This window comes from Alosa sapidissima, chromosome 16 (genome assembly GCF_018492685.1).
Source record: "Alosa sapidissima isolate fAloSap1 chromosome 16, fAloSap1.pri, whole genome shotgun sequence".
In the NCBI taxonomy this organism is placed as follows: domain Eukaryota; kingdom Metazoa; phylum Chordata; class Actinopteri; order Clupeiformes; family Clupeidae; genus Alosa; species Alosa sapidissima.
This window is the reverse complement of record NC_055972.1, coordinates 15,125,825-15,143,572: the sequence shown is the minus strand read 5'-3', so window position 1 is coordinate 15,143,572 and position 17,748 is coordinate 15,125,825. Positions and strand designations below refer to the sequence as shown.

The window sequence follows — 17,748 nt, the reverse complement described above, 5'->3', positions numbered from 1 at the left end:
TGACACTCACTCACACAGAGCACCTTACCTTACCTTACTATGCACAGAGAATCACAGGCTCAGTCATTGCATCAGTCATTGCAAGCGCCTCTTGATTAATCACTTACTATGTGGATACTGTTTTTAGAATTGATTTAGATAAGGTGTTATTTAGTATAATTTGTATTTTAGTATATTTAGTATATTCCTTATCTTCTACTGTCCTTATTGCTTAGTTGTGTTTTTTATATTATATACTTTTAATTACTTTTTTCTGCTGTTAGTGAATGTGTGTGTGATGTCTGTATGCTACTCAGACCTTGAATTTCCCCTGGGGATCAATAAAGTATCTATCTATCTAATATTCCACCACAACAGCACCCATTTAATCATAAAAGTGTCAGCTCCTGCTATGCTTAATTACTCAGTGACGCATACACCAGGTGAACGTCTGGAATTTCCGTCACGTCGGTTTACCTGGAAGTCGTCCACGGAGGGCGTGGTGCGCTGGGCGGTGCGGCGGCGGTGCCACTGGTGCAGGGTGTTGCGCGTCTCCGAGCTCAGAATGCGTGCCGCCTGCTCCTCCTGGAAGTTGCGGATGAGGGACATGGCGCCGTATGCACTGGTCAGGTAGTAGCCACCTGAGGGGAGGCACAAGGCAAGAGGAGGCCAGGGGTCAAGGCCAGCTGAAACACACCTGTGCACATGTGATTACGTCTGGTCTTGTTGCACTACACTTTATCTTTATCTTAATCAGACTCACAACATTTCAGGCTACAGCACACAAACCTTATCTACTACATTACACCATCACCCAATAAATAGCCTACACTGATGCAATGGGATATGAACATACAGTATAGACATACTAGATTCAGCTTTTAATAATGCTATTTTCAACATGAATTGTAATGGGCAATGTTCTGCTTTTTTGTCTGAAACTTGGCAATTGCACAATTTAAGGACAGGGGAAGTAAGAATACACAGCAATCAACTAGGACTAGATTGCAAAGAGCAAAGAACTAGATTGACAGACAAAGCCTTTAATGTGATTGTTTACCTTCTCCTTGCAGTAGGGAGGGATCCAGCAGCTCCATCATGTACTGGATCTCTGTGTCCAGCTGGGGCATGTCACACTGGGCCAGTACATAGGTCAGCATGGGCAGGAAGTCATCAGCCCCATACATCCTCCCTGAAATGCAAGACAGCAGCAGAGTTAATGACAGAGTCTGAGAGAGAGAGAGTGAGTGAGTCAAGTGGGAGTACTTATGAGTGTATGTGTTTCTTTAGGGTCAAATACCAGAAGGACTGACGCCTTCACATTCACCAAACTCAGGTTAAAGAGGCACTTATACACATATGTGTTTGTTTGTGTGTATGAGCATGTATATGTATGTGTATGTGTGTGTGTGTGTGTGTGTGTGTGTGTGTGTGTGTGTGTGTGTGTGTGTGTGTGTGTGTGTGTGTGTGTGTTGGCCATTAGTCAACTTAATCAGCCCAAAGGCAACACTCTCCCTTGGCGTTTAATAGCACTTTGAAACAGCATGCTGTTGCCTGAGCATGTGTGATCATGCTATCTTTTCAGTCCCTGTAACTACCACTGCATAGCCAGTTTATAAGCACGGAATGTGCCATTAAGAAATGAAAGGCAACTCAGCCCCTACCATTCCACCCCTCTAGCACAGACCATCACACCTACAGAGAAAACTAACATAAACAAAATAGAAAAGTAGAAAAAACTACTAAATTCACAAGCTCCTTAAGCATACCTCTTTAAGCATACCTCTTTTGTCTGTTTTAGATGTAATACTTATATTTGTATTTTATTTTTTACCTTTTATTTATTTATGTTTATAACATTTTGGAAATTCCTTTCCTGCCGCATACCTGAGTGGTCCTCCATGATGGTGTAGATGAGCTTGCACACGCGCAGCAGCAGTGCCACTTTCTTCTCGGGCGAGTACATCTTGTGCATGGTGTGGAACTTGTGGCGGATCTTCTCGATGGCCACGGGGTCGGGCGGCAGCGCGCCGTCCACGCCCATCTCCTGCGGCTGCCGTGCCTTGGCCAGTGCCAGGTTCTCCTTCAGCTGCTGCCAGGCGCCGCTCTTCACCTGGAAGTCGTGCAGGGCCGCCTCCACCGTTGCCTTCAAAGGCTTCAGCACACATTTGTGCATGGCCTTCTCCAGCACCTGGTCTACAGGGGAGAAGGAGGAAACAATGCACTATGAGATAGAGGAACTGAAACAGTATAGAATAACTGATGTATTGACGTTGAATGTACATGTACATTAAACAAAATATCAGCTGATGAAAGAGTACAGAAAGAGTCAACAATTCCAACAACAAACCTCTCCACTTTTTCATCTTCCACATGCCTGACTGTATTTAATGCTGTAATAAAGTGACAAACTACAGTAGACTATTTACTATGCACATTCTGTTCATCTAACCTCAGTTCCTGTCCGTATGTGTATTGGGACCTTGATCTTGACTGATTTTTGTTAAGAAAGCCACAAGGCCAAAGGAGATAGAGCGTAATATCCGTGATATTACGGGTCAGTATATGAGTCAGTGCCTCTTGCATTTGATTCTCTAATTAATGCCTAGGGCCATGACCGAGTCACCTATTTGAATTTCTCTACTACCAGCTTGGCTTTTCACCTGCATTCCAATACACCTACGGGAAATAAGTTAGGCATGAACTGGTTTGTCTTCATCTTCCTTAGAAGCAGGAAAAATACCAAATGGTCAAATGGAGTTACGGTAACACAACGCAGAATGCGTTGTCATTCAGAATAGTCTGTGATTAACTTTGCTGTCACCTTCACAGCGACAAAGTGACTTGTCTATTTCCCCACACTTAGTCAAGAGAAGACCTTTGTTTGGTTCATTAGATCTGATTCATGTTTAATGCTAATATTGTATGCTTTACTTGTGCTGAATAAATTGTTCACCCCTGGGACATATTGTGTGGTGCTACTGTTTGAAGAAGTTGAAATCAAATGCTCTGCTGGCAATTAATTCCAAGGAGACCTAAGGTCTTTTAGAGAACAACAAATACAACGCTGCCTTTGTGGTTGGGCTCATTGCTTGGGCACACTCTTGATAAAATCCCACTTCTATAAAGATAAGGCCACTGAACAAATGAAAGTATGTGAACTCATTGACGTGCAATACAGTGCATATCTAGAGTACTGAAATGGCCACATTTCCACAGCATTGGGAATAGCAGCATAGCCACTGAAGAATGATTTGTGGGTATGATATAGCTAAGACCATTATACAAGGCACTCAAACACAAATGCATACACACTCACAAATACACATACACACATACAGAAATTCCTGTAATGAGCTCCACTTCAAAATGGTAGACTGTGGACTTTCCACAGACTCTGCTGAATTGCAGCATAAGGGTTCTATAATAAAAAAAATCTATGACTTGATATACAGTCATGTGAGCCACAGCGCTGAGTTGGCCACCTCCGAGCCCTAACTGCCAGCTCTTGGTTCTCCCAGAGCTGACTGCAGGTTAAAATCAGCTAAGTCAGCATCTCTCCACACTCACCATAGCGGTGCCTGAGGAGGGGAAGCAGAAACATATTTCTCACTGCCTGACATCAGACCTCTAAAAAACCATACATGTCAGCTCATATGTAGCATGTCATCTCTCTCTCTCTCTCTCTCTCTTTCTCTAACTCACTCTTTCTCTCTCTGTCTCATTCCTGAACTCGCTGTAACCTGACTGACATCACTCACTGACATAAGTCAGCAAAGATAGTTAGCCTCAGTGTTACCTATTGACAGAGGCTAGGCTCATTTCAGGGCATGAATGCGAGGTTGGGTTTAAAGACTTCACAATATACAAGCCATCTCCTCCCACTGACCTCCACAACATGGAATGTTTGGTAATAGTTTGATTAGCTGAACGTTTCTCCTCAGACCAAGCATGTAATCTGTAGAATTTTTCTGGTGAACAATGGATTACAGTCATGTTTTAAATTGTATTCTTATGGTATTGTTATGTTATTATTACGGTATTGTTATGTTATTTTTACTATCATAATGCTACATGCTGGCTGAAAACACATCAAATCTTCCAGGAACCTGTCCTGTGACTTCTATGAAAATGTGGCAAGTTCAGGCAAGTCTGAGTGTAACATCCTTTCACTGCAAAAGTGAATACATTGTTTGAATAGGCATGCCACCATAATGTTCACTCTAATTCTAACATGGACTAAATCAAAATTACACTTAGTTATGTGACATATGCATTCATCTGACATGTTAAAAAGAGTGCTGTGCAGACGTTTACTGTGGAACTGTGGAGATTCATGAGAGCATAGCTAAACTAAAACAGTTTGTGAGAGAAAAATCAACCACAGAATCAACCAAAATTCCACAGCAACATCAGCACAGTAGCTTCAACTTCCTTGTGGACCTGGGTGGTTTAGTAATGTGTGTGTGTGTGTGTGTGTGTGTGTGTGTGTGTGTGTGTGTGTGTGTGTGTGTGTAAGGGGGTTTTCCTGTGTTTTAGAGGTCAACACAAAAACTCAGCTTAGACACTCTCTGGCAGAATATTGGTAATATCATCAGATTGAGAGAGGGAGGGAGGGAGGGAGAGAGAGAGAGAGAGAGAGAGAGAGAGAGATAGAAAGAAAGAGAGAGGGGAAAAGAGGGAAAGAGAGGAATAAGGAACACAGGAACAGAGTATGCATCAGGCAAACTCAAATTTAGCAACTCTGCCAAAATAATGGTAATGTCATCAGAAAAAAAAGAAAAAAAGAAAGAAGTATGCATCCAAAACAGAAGAAAATGAGGCTGACAAGTGTGGTGCAATAAAAAGGAGGGAGGGAGAACAGATTTGTGGATCCATGTGTTTTCCATAATTGTCGTCTCTCCTGTGGCCTGACAAGGGGAAAAACACATGGGCGTTTCTCTTCCGTTCAACGCTCACTTAAAGAGTTGCGTATCAAGCCCACGCGGCCACAAACCAGCTCTCTGTTCCCCTCAAGAAACTGCATAAGCTACCTGTGTGGAACCTGTCCTGGTTTGCCCCCCCTCACTCTACCTCATCAGCGTCTGTGGGGGATTCCCATCCACTGGGCCTTACGCTAGACAGCAGTACATAATCATTAACCCAGAGCTCTGTCAGACTCAAACTAACTTGAGCTGGGAACTATGAATAAAAAAGAACCCCCCCCCCCCCCCCCCCCCGACATACACACACACCTCAACAAGATTGAAGTATTGTCCCATACACACTTGTTGATTGTGGTAAGCCATTATCCTCCAACACATCACAGCCAGACACACACACACACACACACACACACACACATACACACAGACAGACACACTCTCTGGACATACTATGGAATTCCCCACATGAAAAATACTACAGACTCACTTCTCCAAACAGACGAATGACATACAGTATGTGCAGTGCATTAAATCTCAGCCACTTCCTCTTACACAGTAGAGGAAACAATAGGAACATTACTCCTGTTGTCTGTCACCCTGGCTGAACACACACACACAACCACCATTCACACATACACACACACAACCACCATTCACACATTTAGCTGTAAGAGTGTCATGCCTTATGTGTCACATGTGGTAAAGATTTCCTATCTCCTCCAGCTAAAACAGTTTGTGCAGGAAGACAGGCATGGGGCGCCCACTGTCTGACCTGTAAATGCCATCTGGAGCCTGCTCTGATACGGCCTATCTCCTGTCGACCTTCAAGTCCTCAAACATCTTTTCTTAGACCACACATCCTTTTTTGGCTGGATTATCAAGGTTCTTCCGCTACCCTGTGACAATGATAAACCACCAACCCCCCTAACCCCCCCTGTTTTGCCCTGTTCTCAGAAGACGTGCTACTAGGCTACATACAAGCATGCGCGTGGGACGATCAACAACTCTTACAAAATCTCCTCACGAGGCTGGGCCCGTCGGGACACGAATCAAAAACATCGAGACGGGCCAGGCCAAGTGGAGCACAAGACCCCCATTCTCTGCTCCTCTCTCCCCCACACACACACACATTCACAGCCTCCCACGCAAACACAGGAACTGCATCAACAGGTCCCTTAGACATGCTAAACACTCCGGCATGGCCCGCTCCACCAGGGAGGGCGGCCACATGAGCAGGGGCCTGTGATTGGTCAAGAATGAGAGGCTCATTGAGAAGTGGAGCTTGGCCCACTTGGCTGGCGTCCATGAGAGAGGCACATCTGGAGAGAGGGCCACACTGAACGGTACTTTAGAGTGAGAGAAGGATAGAGAGAGAGAGAGAGAGAGAGAGAGAGAGAGAGAGAGAGAGAGAGAGAGAGAGAGAGAGAGAGAGAGAGAGAGAGTGGGATGTTTTTACATCCTTCTCCAAGAATGTTACTGACATTGAGCTCATCTCAGCACTCTTGAAAACACTTCACAGAAAAACAGTGTGCAAATGGAAACTGCAGTGGAACAGAGACAGAACTTAGCCCAGCTCATCTCCATTTCCACTCCAATAGCAGAATATTGCGTGGGAGCTGAAAGTGCATGTCTCCTATTCAAAACTATAATGTTATTACCAAAGTCTTTGCCTGTCCAACATGAATATAACATATGGTGGGTGGGTCCTGGTATAATATTAAATGGTGATGTTCCCACTCTAGTTGGACTTGTGGCGGTGTCATTAGTCTTGGTAGTGTATGGCAGTTTTGTGTTTTATTGTGTGCAGAGTAGGCTGAGCCATCTACCACACAGATGCTCATGAAACTGGCCTACATTTTTCAGCTCTGCCCTGTCAGCGGGTGTGTTATGTTTGCACAGCCAGGCTGAAGTAGCTCTGAAACTGGCAGACAAAGAACACTGCAAACACACACACACACACACACACACACACACACACACACACAAGGATTGCACACGTGAAATCCGACCCCTAGGGACCGCTCCCTTCTCTGTTAATAAATTCCAAGCCTTCTGTAGCTCCTGTCCACCCAATGAAAGTTCCATTTTCACACCAAGCATCCTGGCTAATCCTCCAACAATACTACAGCAGCCACACTAAAGCCAAGAAAGCATAAAGATATAAAAACCTACAGAAAGACTTTTCTTTTTTCTTTTTTTGTGATTTTTTTCAACTGAGCTAATAATAGCAACAGCAACAGCACCGACAAGTTATCAGCTCATCCTATCCACAGTGCCATTTCCCTTCCATTGTCTATTCCTGCTATAGCTAAACACAGGCCTTATCTCTTGGGTCTTCAAGGCTTTCTCTGTTATCTATTTATGCTTTATCTCAAAGCAGGTTGTATCTCTTGGCGTCCAGCAAGTAAATCCCTTTAGTTTGTACCCAAACACACCATGCCATGCATATAATGTTAGTTTTTGGTCTTGTGTGCACTCCCTCCCCCCCCTTCCCTGTTTTGCCACTGTAAATTATGAAGGTCATATTCCGCTGATGTTTTCACACCACATTTTGAAATGATTCATCGATCTTATCTATTTTCAGGAAACCACACCTCCCCCACATGCGAATGCACATGAACTGATAGAAAGAATAGATAGCTCATCACGTGTGGTAAACTGCAGATGAGTGAAGGAGTGAAGTATCAAAGGTTATGTTTTTTTATGTCAACAACTACATTTCTTCCACAATATGTCTGTATACTGTCTATTTCTACCAACAATAATAATAGGAAAGGTTCCTTTTCAAGGCCAAAACCAGAAAGTCCTGGAGGCTGGACTCTTACCGATCTGGTCCTCGGGCACGAGGGACTCGATGGGTGGGTCGAGCTCGGAGCTCTGGAGGAGGTAGGACTTCATCTGGGTCATGAACTGGCGTAGCGTCTGCAGGAGCTCGGTGCCCGACGTGTGGCCCAGGCCGCCGTTCTCCAGCAGGAAGCTGACGTGGTCCTGCACCAGGCAGCCGAAGTAGGTGCTCTTGTCGTGGGCCTGCTCAACGACGCGGCGCACCGCCCGCCGCTCGGGGGTCATCAGAGAGCTGAACACGCCGCTGACCTTCCGCAGGTGGCAGCGGAGGGCCCGCGGCAGCACGAAGGTGCCGGCGCTCGGCCGCTTCTTGGCCTTGAAGGGCGGCCGCATCTCCTGATCGCTCTCGGGCCCTGGCCCGTAGTCGCCGTCCAACTCCTCATCTTCGTCGTCCTCCTCTTCCTCCATGCTGCTGTCGCCGGTGAGGCCGCCGCGGCCCCCGGCTTTGGAGGAGCTCGCGACGGTCAGCGGGAAGCTGTTGGAGAAGTCCAGTGAGTCCGACGAGGAGGTGGAGAAACTGATGTCGCTCAGGCGCTCGCTGTTACCGCGGGTCCGACTACCAACGCCGCCGTCCACCCTCTGACCTCCGACCCCCGAGCCCTGACCAGGCTCCAGAGGGCTGGGGTTGGGACTGGGGCTGGCCGTGTCCATGCTGGAGGCGTTGCGCTGGGACAGCTTGGCCAGGCTCAGCGACACGGCCTGCTCGATGGTCTGGTCGTCCAGAGCCAGGTGGCAGCGGTGGCCGTCCACATCAGGCCCCGCGGGCGGCTTCTTGCCCCGGGACGAGGGCACGGGGATGGGGGCGCTGATGCGTTTGGGCGGCGAGGAGGCCGAGGACGAGGAGAAGGACAGGGAGGAGGAGAAGGAGGAGCCCAGGCGGCCCAACAGGCTGCTCTTCTCCTTCTGGGGAGGGTTGATCCAGGAGGCCGTCTCCGGCATGCTCCTCTGCCGGGGGGGCGCCGGTCGGCGGGGAACGGAGCGCGAGCGGGGAGGGGGCGGACGGGGCGGCGGCGGCGAGCGGGACACGCTCTTGCCACGGGTCAGAATGGCGCCGCTGCCACCACCGCTGTGAGCGGAACCGCTGTGGCCGCTAGGTACTCCGCTCTGGCTCGGTGAGGGACCTGAGTGCGTGCCGTTCTGGAGGGGGGCGCCGCCGTCGGTCTGCTGGGGGTCACAAGTGGTGGGCAGTGCTGTTGCCACGACGGGGAACTCTGGGATGGGGGTGTCTGCTTGGTGCTGGAACAGGGGGTTGATGAAGCACAGCGCTCCTTTGGATTGGCTGCGCTCGAGGTGGGATGGGGCGCGGGTGTGGAGGCCGGGGTCGGTGCTGTCTCTCGGGGTTGAGCTCTGCCCCTCCTGTTGGACGGTGGTTTCCTCAAGCGTTGACCGCGACTGAGACGATGGTTCCTTCCTCTTATTACTCAGGTCAGAGTCCCAGAAGCCTGTGAGTGAGACACAGATAGAGAGACAGTGAGACACACAAAGAGAGAGAGAGAGAGAGAGAGAGAGAGAGAGAGAGAGAGAGAGAGAGAGAGAGAGAGAGAGAAGAGAGAGAGAGACAGAAAGAAAGCAGGAGAGAGAGAGAGAGAGACACACAGAAAGAAAGCAGGAGAGAGAGAAGGAGAGAGAGAAATCCAAATTCAAAACACAGACATACGAAATATCGTCTCTAGTTATGTCATTTAATGCTATCTCATTATTATTACTCATTTCTGTTTATTAGTGAATTATGTCCTGACAATTTGTGTTTATATAGCAGTCCATGTTTGCAGTGTTTATAAAGAGCTGCAAAATTCAAACGACGATTAATTTTTTGACCAAAAGACCTTGGGAGGAAGAAGAGAACAAATCAACTCAACAAAACAACTTGATTGCCAGCAGACAGAGGGAAACAGGACTGTAAACATGAGCGCCCTTTATTAACATCAGACACATCACAGCACTCCCAGAGAAAGCCAAAAGGAAACCACACTCAAACAGACACACTAAGGCAGGGAGCTGGGAGGCAGCCAACAGGACCAATGCGTAATGACAAAGTGTGCTACAGAACGCTCAAACAAAAAAAAACCTTGTAGCAATAGCAACAGCAGTAGATATTTCATCATTCAACTGTGCTAGAAAAGCATTCAATGCCACAACAGTGCATTAACCACAGACAGTGTAATATAAATCTAGATGATTGAAATCTAAAACACTGACAACAAACCTTTCAGTCTTAGGTATCAGACCATGGAAATGGACACAGACCTATCAGATAAGATAAAGGATTTCAGGCTTGCTTACCCACAGAAAACGGCTAATCCTGTTGGAAATACTGACTGCTCGGTGAACAGGCACTAACTTTTGTCAGGTTACGGCAGGAGGTCTTGACTTTAGTGCTCTGTTGTTGTGTGCCGTGGCTCAAATGGTGACGATCGTAAAAGACACAGTGACACAGAGCACACACACACACTCACTCGCTCGCTCACTCTCTCAGTAGGTTGAGTCACACACGCAGATGTTAAAGTGGGAGGACTCTTCTCTCTCTCTATTTTCTCTCTCTCTCTCTCTTTCCCTCTCGCCCTCTCTTTCGCTCTCTCACTCTCAAATGTTTTCCACTTTAGCATTCCATTTCTGTTTTTGTCTCACATTCTATTTTTTTTTTTTTTAAACACCAAATTGTCAAAACTTAATAACTTCAAAAGGACACAACTGGTTACTTTGTATTCAGTGTGTAATCATTCATGTGCACTCAACATTTGAAGTCATACAGCTGTATTACTTTGGTAGAAAAACACATATCATACGACAAACATAATTGGGGCATGCAAAATACAAAAAAGTATAATAAAAGAAAAAAAAAACTGGGTCAAAGGTGTTTCACATTCAAATGGTTCAGAAGTTCAGAACTCATTATAATACAAGCATTTGGTACAAATAACTGAAACCTAAACATGTCATGCATTCATTAGTGTGTATTTCCTCTACCACAGATGGATGTAGTCACAGTTTTCACCTGCAGTTGAAATAGGACTGATATCTTAATATCTTATCTGAACAATAAAACACACCTCACCTGAGCATCTCAGAGGGAGTGATGAGGAAGAGACACAAGACGTGTATTTCATATGTCTGTGCTTTGAATTTAGATCTCTCTCTTTCTCTCTCTCTCTCTGTCTGTCGAATAATCAAATCAATAATTTGCAGTGCCTTCCTTTGCTAAAGCTTGTGTCTCTCTCCTTGTGCCCCTGTCTCTCTTCCTTTTGTTTTGTATCTCTCTTCCTCTCCCTCTCTCCCTCTCAACATTTTATCACCTTTTTTAAATATTTACTTTTACAGACATACAACATACCCACGACACACACTCAAGGTTTCACTTATATCTCTTTCCTTCACATCCTCTCTCTCTCTCTCTCTCTCTCATCCTGCTATGACTCACTCTATCTTGTCCTCAACTCACCCAGCTCATTACGGGTAGAGGGCCTACCACCCTTAGACCGAGAGTGAAATCAGATCTGCCACTTCTCTGTTCCTCCTGAACTGCTCCGGGTGCTTTTCTCTGGAAGCCTCACTGGCATGGAGATTCCGGGCCCAGCCCTGCTGAAACCCTTCCCCACCCTGCCACGCAGCGTCCCACTCCCTCTGGCTGGTTTTAGACAAGCGTCCTGGGCCAACTATGTGGAAGCCTTTTCTGGCAGTCAGTCAATCACACACACACACACACACACACACACACACACACACACACACACACACACACACACACACACACACACACACACACCTTCCTCCAAAAGGCAATAGTCCTCTGGGAGAGTGTATGGCCTTTCTACTCTCACAACCTGGAAAGATCTGTAATCGAACCCACTTTCCCCATGGGGGAGAACCCAAAACCCATCTAAGGTGACCGAAGCTTCAGCTGACCGATCCAGTGTGTTCCAACACCACCCCCCCACCCCCACCCCCACTTTCATGCTCCGCAAACAAACATTCCTCCCCCCAAGCTTGGCAGTGCACAACAGGGCGGCGGCCATTTGGACAAAGCCGAGTTTACACAACTGGGAGTGCGACCGTAGCGCCACATAAATCAAACAAAAGGCACGGGACGCAGGGGCGCTTTTGAGTCGGGAGAGAGAGAGAGAGAGAGAGAGAGAGAGAGAGAGAGAGAGAGAGAGAGAGAGAGAGAGAGAGAGAGAGGCTCACGTTTCCTTTTGGATGCTTCACAAGGCAAACCTTGATCTCGTGGGAAGGGACATCTTCAGAGTGTCCCATGTGACTCTGATATGAAACGCTTTTAATGACAGGGTTGTGTAAGCCTGGCGTTTTAGGAAAAAAGGAGAAGGGGGGTGGGGGTGATCCAAAATTGGAGGGTGTCTAGGAGGATCATCTTGATATTGCCATTGCCTTTTCAAGTTGCCTCCCACAGGGATATATCATTTCTGTAAGCAGTGCCACATAGACACACAAGACCAGTCATCAGGTATTCAGTGCATCCAATGACGTCAGGACAGAAACAGTATACACAAGAGGTGGTGGCACACCATTGGACGTCACTAGGAACAACACAACAACATGATTATTTATATGTCCTCCAACAGTTGCTGGAGCACAGAGTCTGTATTGTCTACTAGCCTCAAAAACCATTGCTAAGAAACCTGAGGTCACAGTCTATAGGCATACTTGTTGAGTGAGCCACTTCAAACCCGTATGTCGACAGTGCATTGACATGGAACACAGACGACGGCATTTGATCCCTTTGTAGGTCGTGAATAAAGCGTCTGTAGGGGAAATGTCAGCGTACGGTAGAACGTGGGTCCAATACGTCCACCTCGCATGAACAAACAGCAGCATTGTCCAGCCAACATGGGCTTTTCCAGAACGTTTTTCTCTCTACTGTGCAGACAGCCAACACATGAACAAACAATCCATGACAGCAGACAGAGGACACTGTTATCCTGTTCAAGCGGAGTCTCAGTCAAGTCAGTGTGCCACCGAAAACCATTACGGTAGAATGACCTTGGTATTTTTGGTTTGGTTGTTTGCTGACAAACTATTCACCAGATTGTCTGAGATGAATTGTGACAGCCGAGTTGCATTCAAACCTAAAGTGGATTCCACTCTCTCTGAAATCTCCAAGACTGACCGAATGAGTCAAGCCTTTAATCTTCATGTCCCGCACGACATTACTCACTATCAGAGCCCTCTTATGTGACTTGAATGTGCTACACAGTCCCCAGTTTAGAGGCCTTCAGCACACGGTCGGGCAGCTCGGGCAGTGCTGCCGGCTATCTCTGGCCTCACTGACTCAGCCAGAGCTCTTTCACTGTGTCTGGTCAGGCTGGCCTGATCTGGGCCTCTAAATCAGCTCTGTGGAATGGCTGGTTCATGATTCACAATAAAGCATGTTAAGTTGGAGTCAACTTTAGAGAGACAGAGTGCCACTCACAATTCATGTCACATGTAATATTTAGAGTGTGACTCAGGCAGCATTAACACCATATCACATGAATGGCTTACACATTTGAAATGAGTGACAGGGAACGGGACATGCTTACTCACTCACCTATTCCCAACTTTGCTACAGCCTCCAGATCAGTGGGGGACCTGGCTGTGGAGATGGCCTCGGGCAGCTTGAGGGTAAAGGGAAGGACATCTCTAAAAAAACAGGAAGAGAACACCAAAGACAGGTTAAAATGGCTTTTAAATTAAAGAAGAACCTGACTTGTGCTGAGGTCTGTGTCTGATGCAGCTAAAGAGGAGAGGTTTTTCACCATCTGGGTTTAAAGAGAAGAAAACACAAAGGAGGGGGAGACAGGACTCAGGCCCAGCTCTGAATCATGGCATAGCACAGGCATGAGGCTGACTAATAGAGTGGCCAATGTTTGTGCATGGGCTTGATTTTAATACGGCACGAGGGGGAGATGGAGAGAGGGAGAGAGAGAGAGAGAGAGAGAGGTAGAGAGAGAGGGAGAAAAAGAGAGAGAGGGAGAGAGAGATTAGCAAAATGGACAGGCACAACTTGAAAAGAATGTGGTGGAGTTAGAAGCTGCTTTCAGACACACCCTCCACAATACATGCAGAGCTTTGTCTAACGGAGGTCTGACCCTTTGGGTGATTCAGTCATGATGCTAACCTGCGGACCTTAAGCTGACATATGTTTGAACGACACACATGCACATCAACAGAATCTCTGCATGTTCTTCACTTCGTTCAGACAAGAGCTCATTTACATAATGTCCGTCGGAAATATTAGGAGGGGAGCAGTAGAACAGCTGGCTAAGTTCGGACTTCCAAATGACCGGTGATGTTGTTCAGATAAACGGCCCAACGGTTTGACATCCGCAGAACAGCCGGACTTTGGCTAGTTGGTCTGAAAGCAGCTAGAGGCTCAGCATACAAGAGGAAAAGAGAAGGAGGATGCATATGATGGACAGAAAGAAGGAGAGAGAAAATGACAGAGAAACAGAGAAATGGAATGGAGAGAGAGATTTTAGCTCTTGCTGATTGAATAAGTATTCACATCTTTACAGTATGGCAAAACAACATATGAGAACGTCCAGAGAGAGGGGGATTGGGGGTGGGTGGAGTTGGGGTGAGATGGAGATTGGGGGTGGGTGGAGTGGGGGTGAGATGGAGATGGGGGGTGGGTGGAGTTGGGGTGAGAGAGGGGGATGGGGGGTGGGTGGAGTTGGGGTGAGGGGAAGATGGGGGGTGGGTGGAGTTGGGGTGAGAGAGGGGGTATGGGGGGTGGGTGGAGTTGGGGTGAGGGGAAGATGGGGGGTGGGTGGTGTTGGGGTGAGGGGAAGATGGGGGGTGGGTGGTGTTGGGGTGAGGGGAAGATGGGGGGTGGGTGGAGTTGGGGTGAGGGGAAGATGGGGGGTGGGTGGTGTTGGGGTGAGGGGAAGATGGGGGGTGGGTGGAGTTGGGGTGAGAGAGGGGTATGGGGGGTGGGTGGAGTTGGGGTGAGGGGAAGATGGGGGGTGGGTGGAGTTGGGGTGAGAGGGCGCGTGCGAGAGAAAGGATGACGGAGAAACAGCCAGCCCTGCCATCAGTGAGTGATCCTGGCAGACCCTGGGGACAGTGTCACATCCCAAACCACTCTGCATTCCTCACCAGACAGACAGACACACACACACACACACACACACACACACACACACACACGTGCACATGTACAAACACACACGCATAATAGTTTATGGAACACATATCTCACATGCTGCTTTATTATTGTTCCTGTTGTCAGCAAGGCACTGTTTCCACATACACAGCACACACTTCCTCCCTCCTCTCCCCAAAGCGTACCACTCTGCTGCGCTGGCGTCTCATGCAAACAACACAGACCGAATGTGCTTCACATTAAGCCCAATTAGATCTAATCCACAGTTTGGAGACAAATCAGTTTACCAGACCTTTGGGCCTTGTATTTCTAGTCCCAGAATGGAATGTATACAACAAACACAACTGGCATGCAAAGCAAGCACGGCCCATGCCACCGACCCAATGGTGAGGATTTGCTTATAGGCGCAGTGGCATTTTTCAACACTTCTCCACATGCAAAGAGCCCTGTGGCAATGAACACACTCCGTTCGGAGCAACAAGCATGGCTGTTCCCATTAGTGCTGTCAAAACAGAGATGTCCCCCTGTTGAAGCACGCTATTGCAGAGTTGCTGCTGGACCTGGGCAAGTGGTGGGCAGCTGTGGAAGGCTGGCGGTCGTCGTTTTCAGACTCTTACCTGCTGATGCAGCAGAAGGCGACCAGGCGGAACAGGTCTGCAAAGCTGATCCCCGACCCCTCCAGTGAGAAGGCTGTGTGAACGAGAGAGAGGGGGATAGAGATAAAGGGATAGTGAGAGAGGGGGAGAGAGAAGAGAAAGAGTTTAAAATACGGAGCCGTGTCTAATGGGCCAGGACAATAGCTGGACAGATCGAAGCTTGCTGGGGTGGGGGCTGGGCTGAGGAAAGGCATGTGCTCACACCACAACAACAACATAGCTGACAGCTCCGCCCTGAAGATTACATGCCACAGCCAGCTAGAGAGAGAGAGAGAGAGAGAGAGAGAGAGAGAGAAAGAGGAAGGGAGAGAGAGAGGGCTGCTGTAATATGACACAGATGGAAAGAAAGAGCAGAGAGAGAGAGAGAAAGAAAGAGAGAGAGAGCGAGGGAGAGAGAGAGAGAGAGAAGAGTGAATGAGCAGGAGAAACAAAACAGTGGAGGAAAAGTTGGAGAAGAGCGGCAAGAGAGAGAGACAGAGGGACAGAGAGAGAGAGAGGGAGAGAATAACAGAAAACACAGCGGAGAGGGGAAGTAAGGGAAGTGGGTTAACCAGATCCAGATGTTGCCATCTGGATACAGGCCCGGCGAGCCAATCCCTGTTGTGCTTGTCTCCCTACATCTGTCTCTCTGCACTCTATTGGTCATGTCTGTGTGGGGCGGACTGAGTGGAGCTGACTGTGGAGCGTGTCGGCCCGCTGTCCAGCCTCGAGGCCCAGTGCTTAGGGGACGCCTCTGGGCTTTGGGTTTTACGGCGGGTCAGCGGGTCAGCGGGGCAGCACGGTCTCTGGTGCTTGGCATGTGGAAACTACTGTAGGCCCCGAGAGGAAAAGGGCACAGTGGGTTTTGACACACACACACACGCACACACACACACACACACACACACTTCAGTCATCTGTCCAGAAAAGCCTGGGTCTAATGCAGTCTCAACTAGCTTTTAAGAATGCTGAAAGGCTAAGAAAGCATTGTTATTTTTTTAATGTTTTCATATGAATTCATATGAAGGTTCATACTGTTACTGCCAACAACAAGGTATGCCCTGGCCAGCGACTTTTTTTGTGTCAATCTGTCTTAATAAGATAAACTATGTTGACTTACACAGGAAGATTAAACCACCTCTCTGCGTCAACAAACAGTCTGGCAGTTGTCTTCCTTGTTCAGGAAAGAGGCCAACACTGCGGCTTACACCGAGAACAAAGGCACAGGAAATGGAAGCACTCGTTCCTGGGACTTAACAGGAAGTTCAACAAATAAACGTCCCGGAGCCGACTGCAGGGGGTCAGCGGTCCCCGTGCAGCGGCTGTGCGCACACAGATACCTACTGTACTGACTCTCCTTGATGGGGAAGTCCCGCACGGCGGCGTCACCGCTGCTGCCCTCCATGCGCAGGGAGATCACCTTCCTCTGCTGCTTCTGCGACTTCCGAACCAGGAATGTCTAAGGTGGACAAACACAACCAGTCATCCTCCCACCTGATATCAACTGTTTTGATTAGAGTGGGAGCTAGTGTGTGTGGGGGATATTTTAGCAGCTAATGTGTGTGGGGATATTTTAGTTGAGACCGCAGATTACCCACTTAGAAATAAAATAACTACAAGACAACCCAAAGCATTACTACTGACATTACACTACTGAGCTATTAATACATACTGTGTGGGCTGACATCCAAATCTGGTGGGAAGTTTGATGGAAGTCAAGAATACCAATAAATTGCACTTTCAATGACTTAATGTACCAACAGCCTAACCTGACTTTCCCCAGATTAATTTTGTTGCACCTAGCTCCGCCTAGCTCCACTCACATCCATCTGGGATCGCTTCCGTTGAGAGTGATTTCGGCACCAGATTTTATGGTAGAGCCAATCAGGACGCAGGGCGGGAGTTTCATAGACGTGACGTAGTGTAGAAGCGACTGTGAGACTGTTCTCAGCGTCACGGGTTGTCTTCGATGTGAGTGGTTGAAGTAGCACGTCAATAGATGATGAACAAGTGGCTTATCCAATCATATGCAAGGATTTTTGATAAGGCCCAGCCTTCTGAAACACCTCTCCAATGGATCGATCCCAAATGGATGAGTGGAGGTAGGCGGAACGAAATTCATCTGGCGAGAGTCAGGTTACCAACAGCCTGCATTACTGTTATATATATATATAAATGGTATACATACTGTATATAACTCTTGCTAAATAGGGACACTTTAATCTGCACACATGATGGTGACTGCTGACTGTGATGTTAAATGTAA

General features: G+C 47.6%; 1 protein-coding gene across 4 annotated transcripts in view; it reads right to left on the bottom strand.

Moving 5' to 3' along the window:
- Positions 1 to 17,748, bottom strand: part of rin2a (Ras and Rab interactor 2a) — a 39,452-nt gene that overhangs the window by 2,878 nt on the left and 18,826 nt on the right. For all 4 annotated transcript variants that reach the window (XM_042064859.1, XM_042064861.1, XM_042064860.1 and 1 more), the window contains 7 exons: positions 16,827 to 16,941; positions 15,465 to 15,537; positions 13,291 to 13,382; positions 7,730 to 9,190; positions 1,867 to 2,175; positions 1,040 to 1,171; positions 457 to 620 (listed from right to left, as the gene is read on the bottom strand). In XM_042064859.1, coding sequence (XP_041920793.1) covers positions 457 to 620; positions 1,040 to 1,171; positions 1,867 to 2,175; positions 7,730 to 9,190; positions 13,291 to 13,382; positions 15,465 to 15,537; positions 16,827 to 16,941 — 2,346 coding nt within the window. The remainder of the gene's footprint in view (positions 1 to 456; positions 621 to 1,039; positions 1,172 to 1,866; positions 2,176 to 7,729; positions 9,191 to 13,290; positions 13,383 to 15,464; positions 15,538 to 16,826; positions 16,942 to 17,748) is intronic.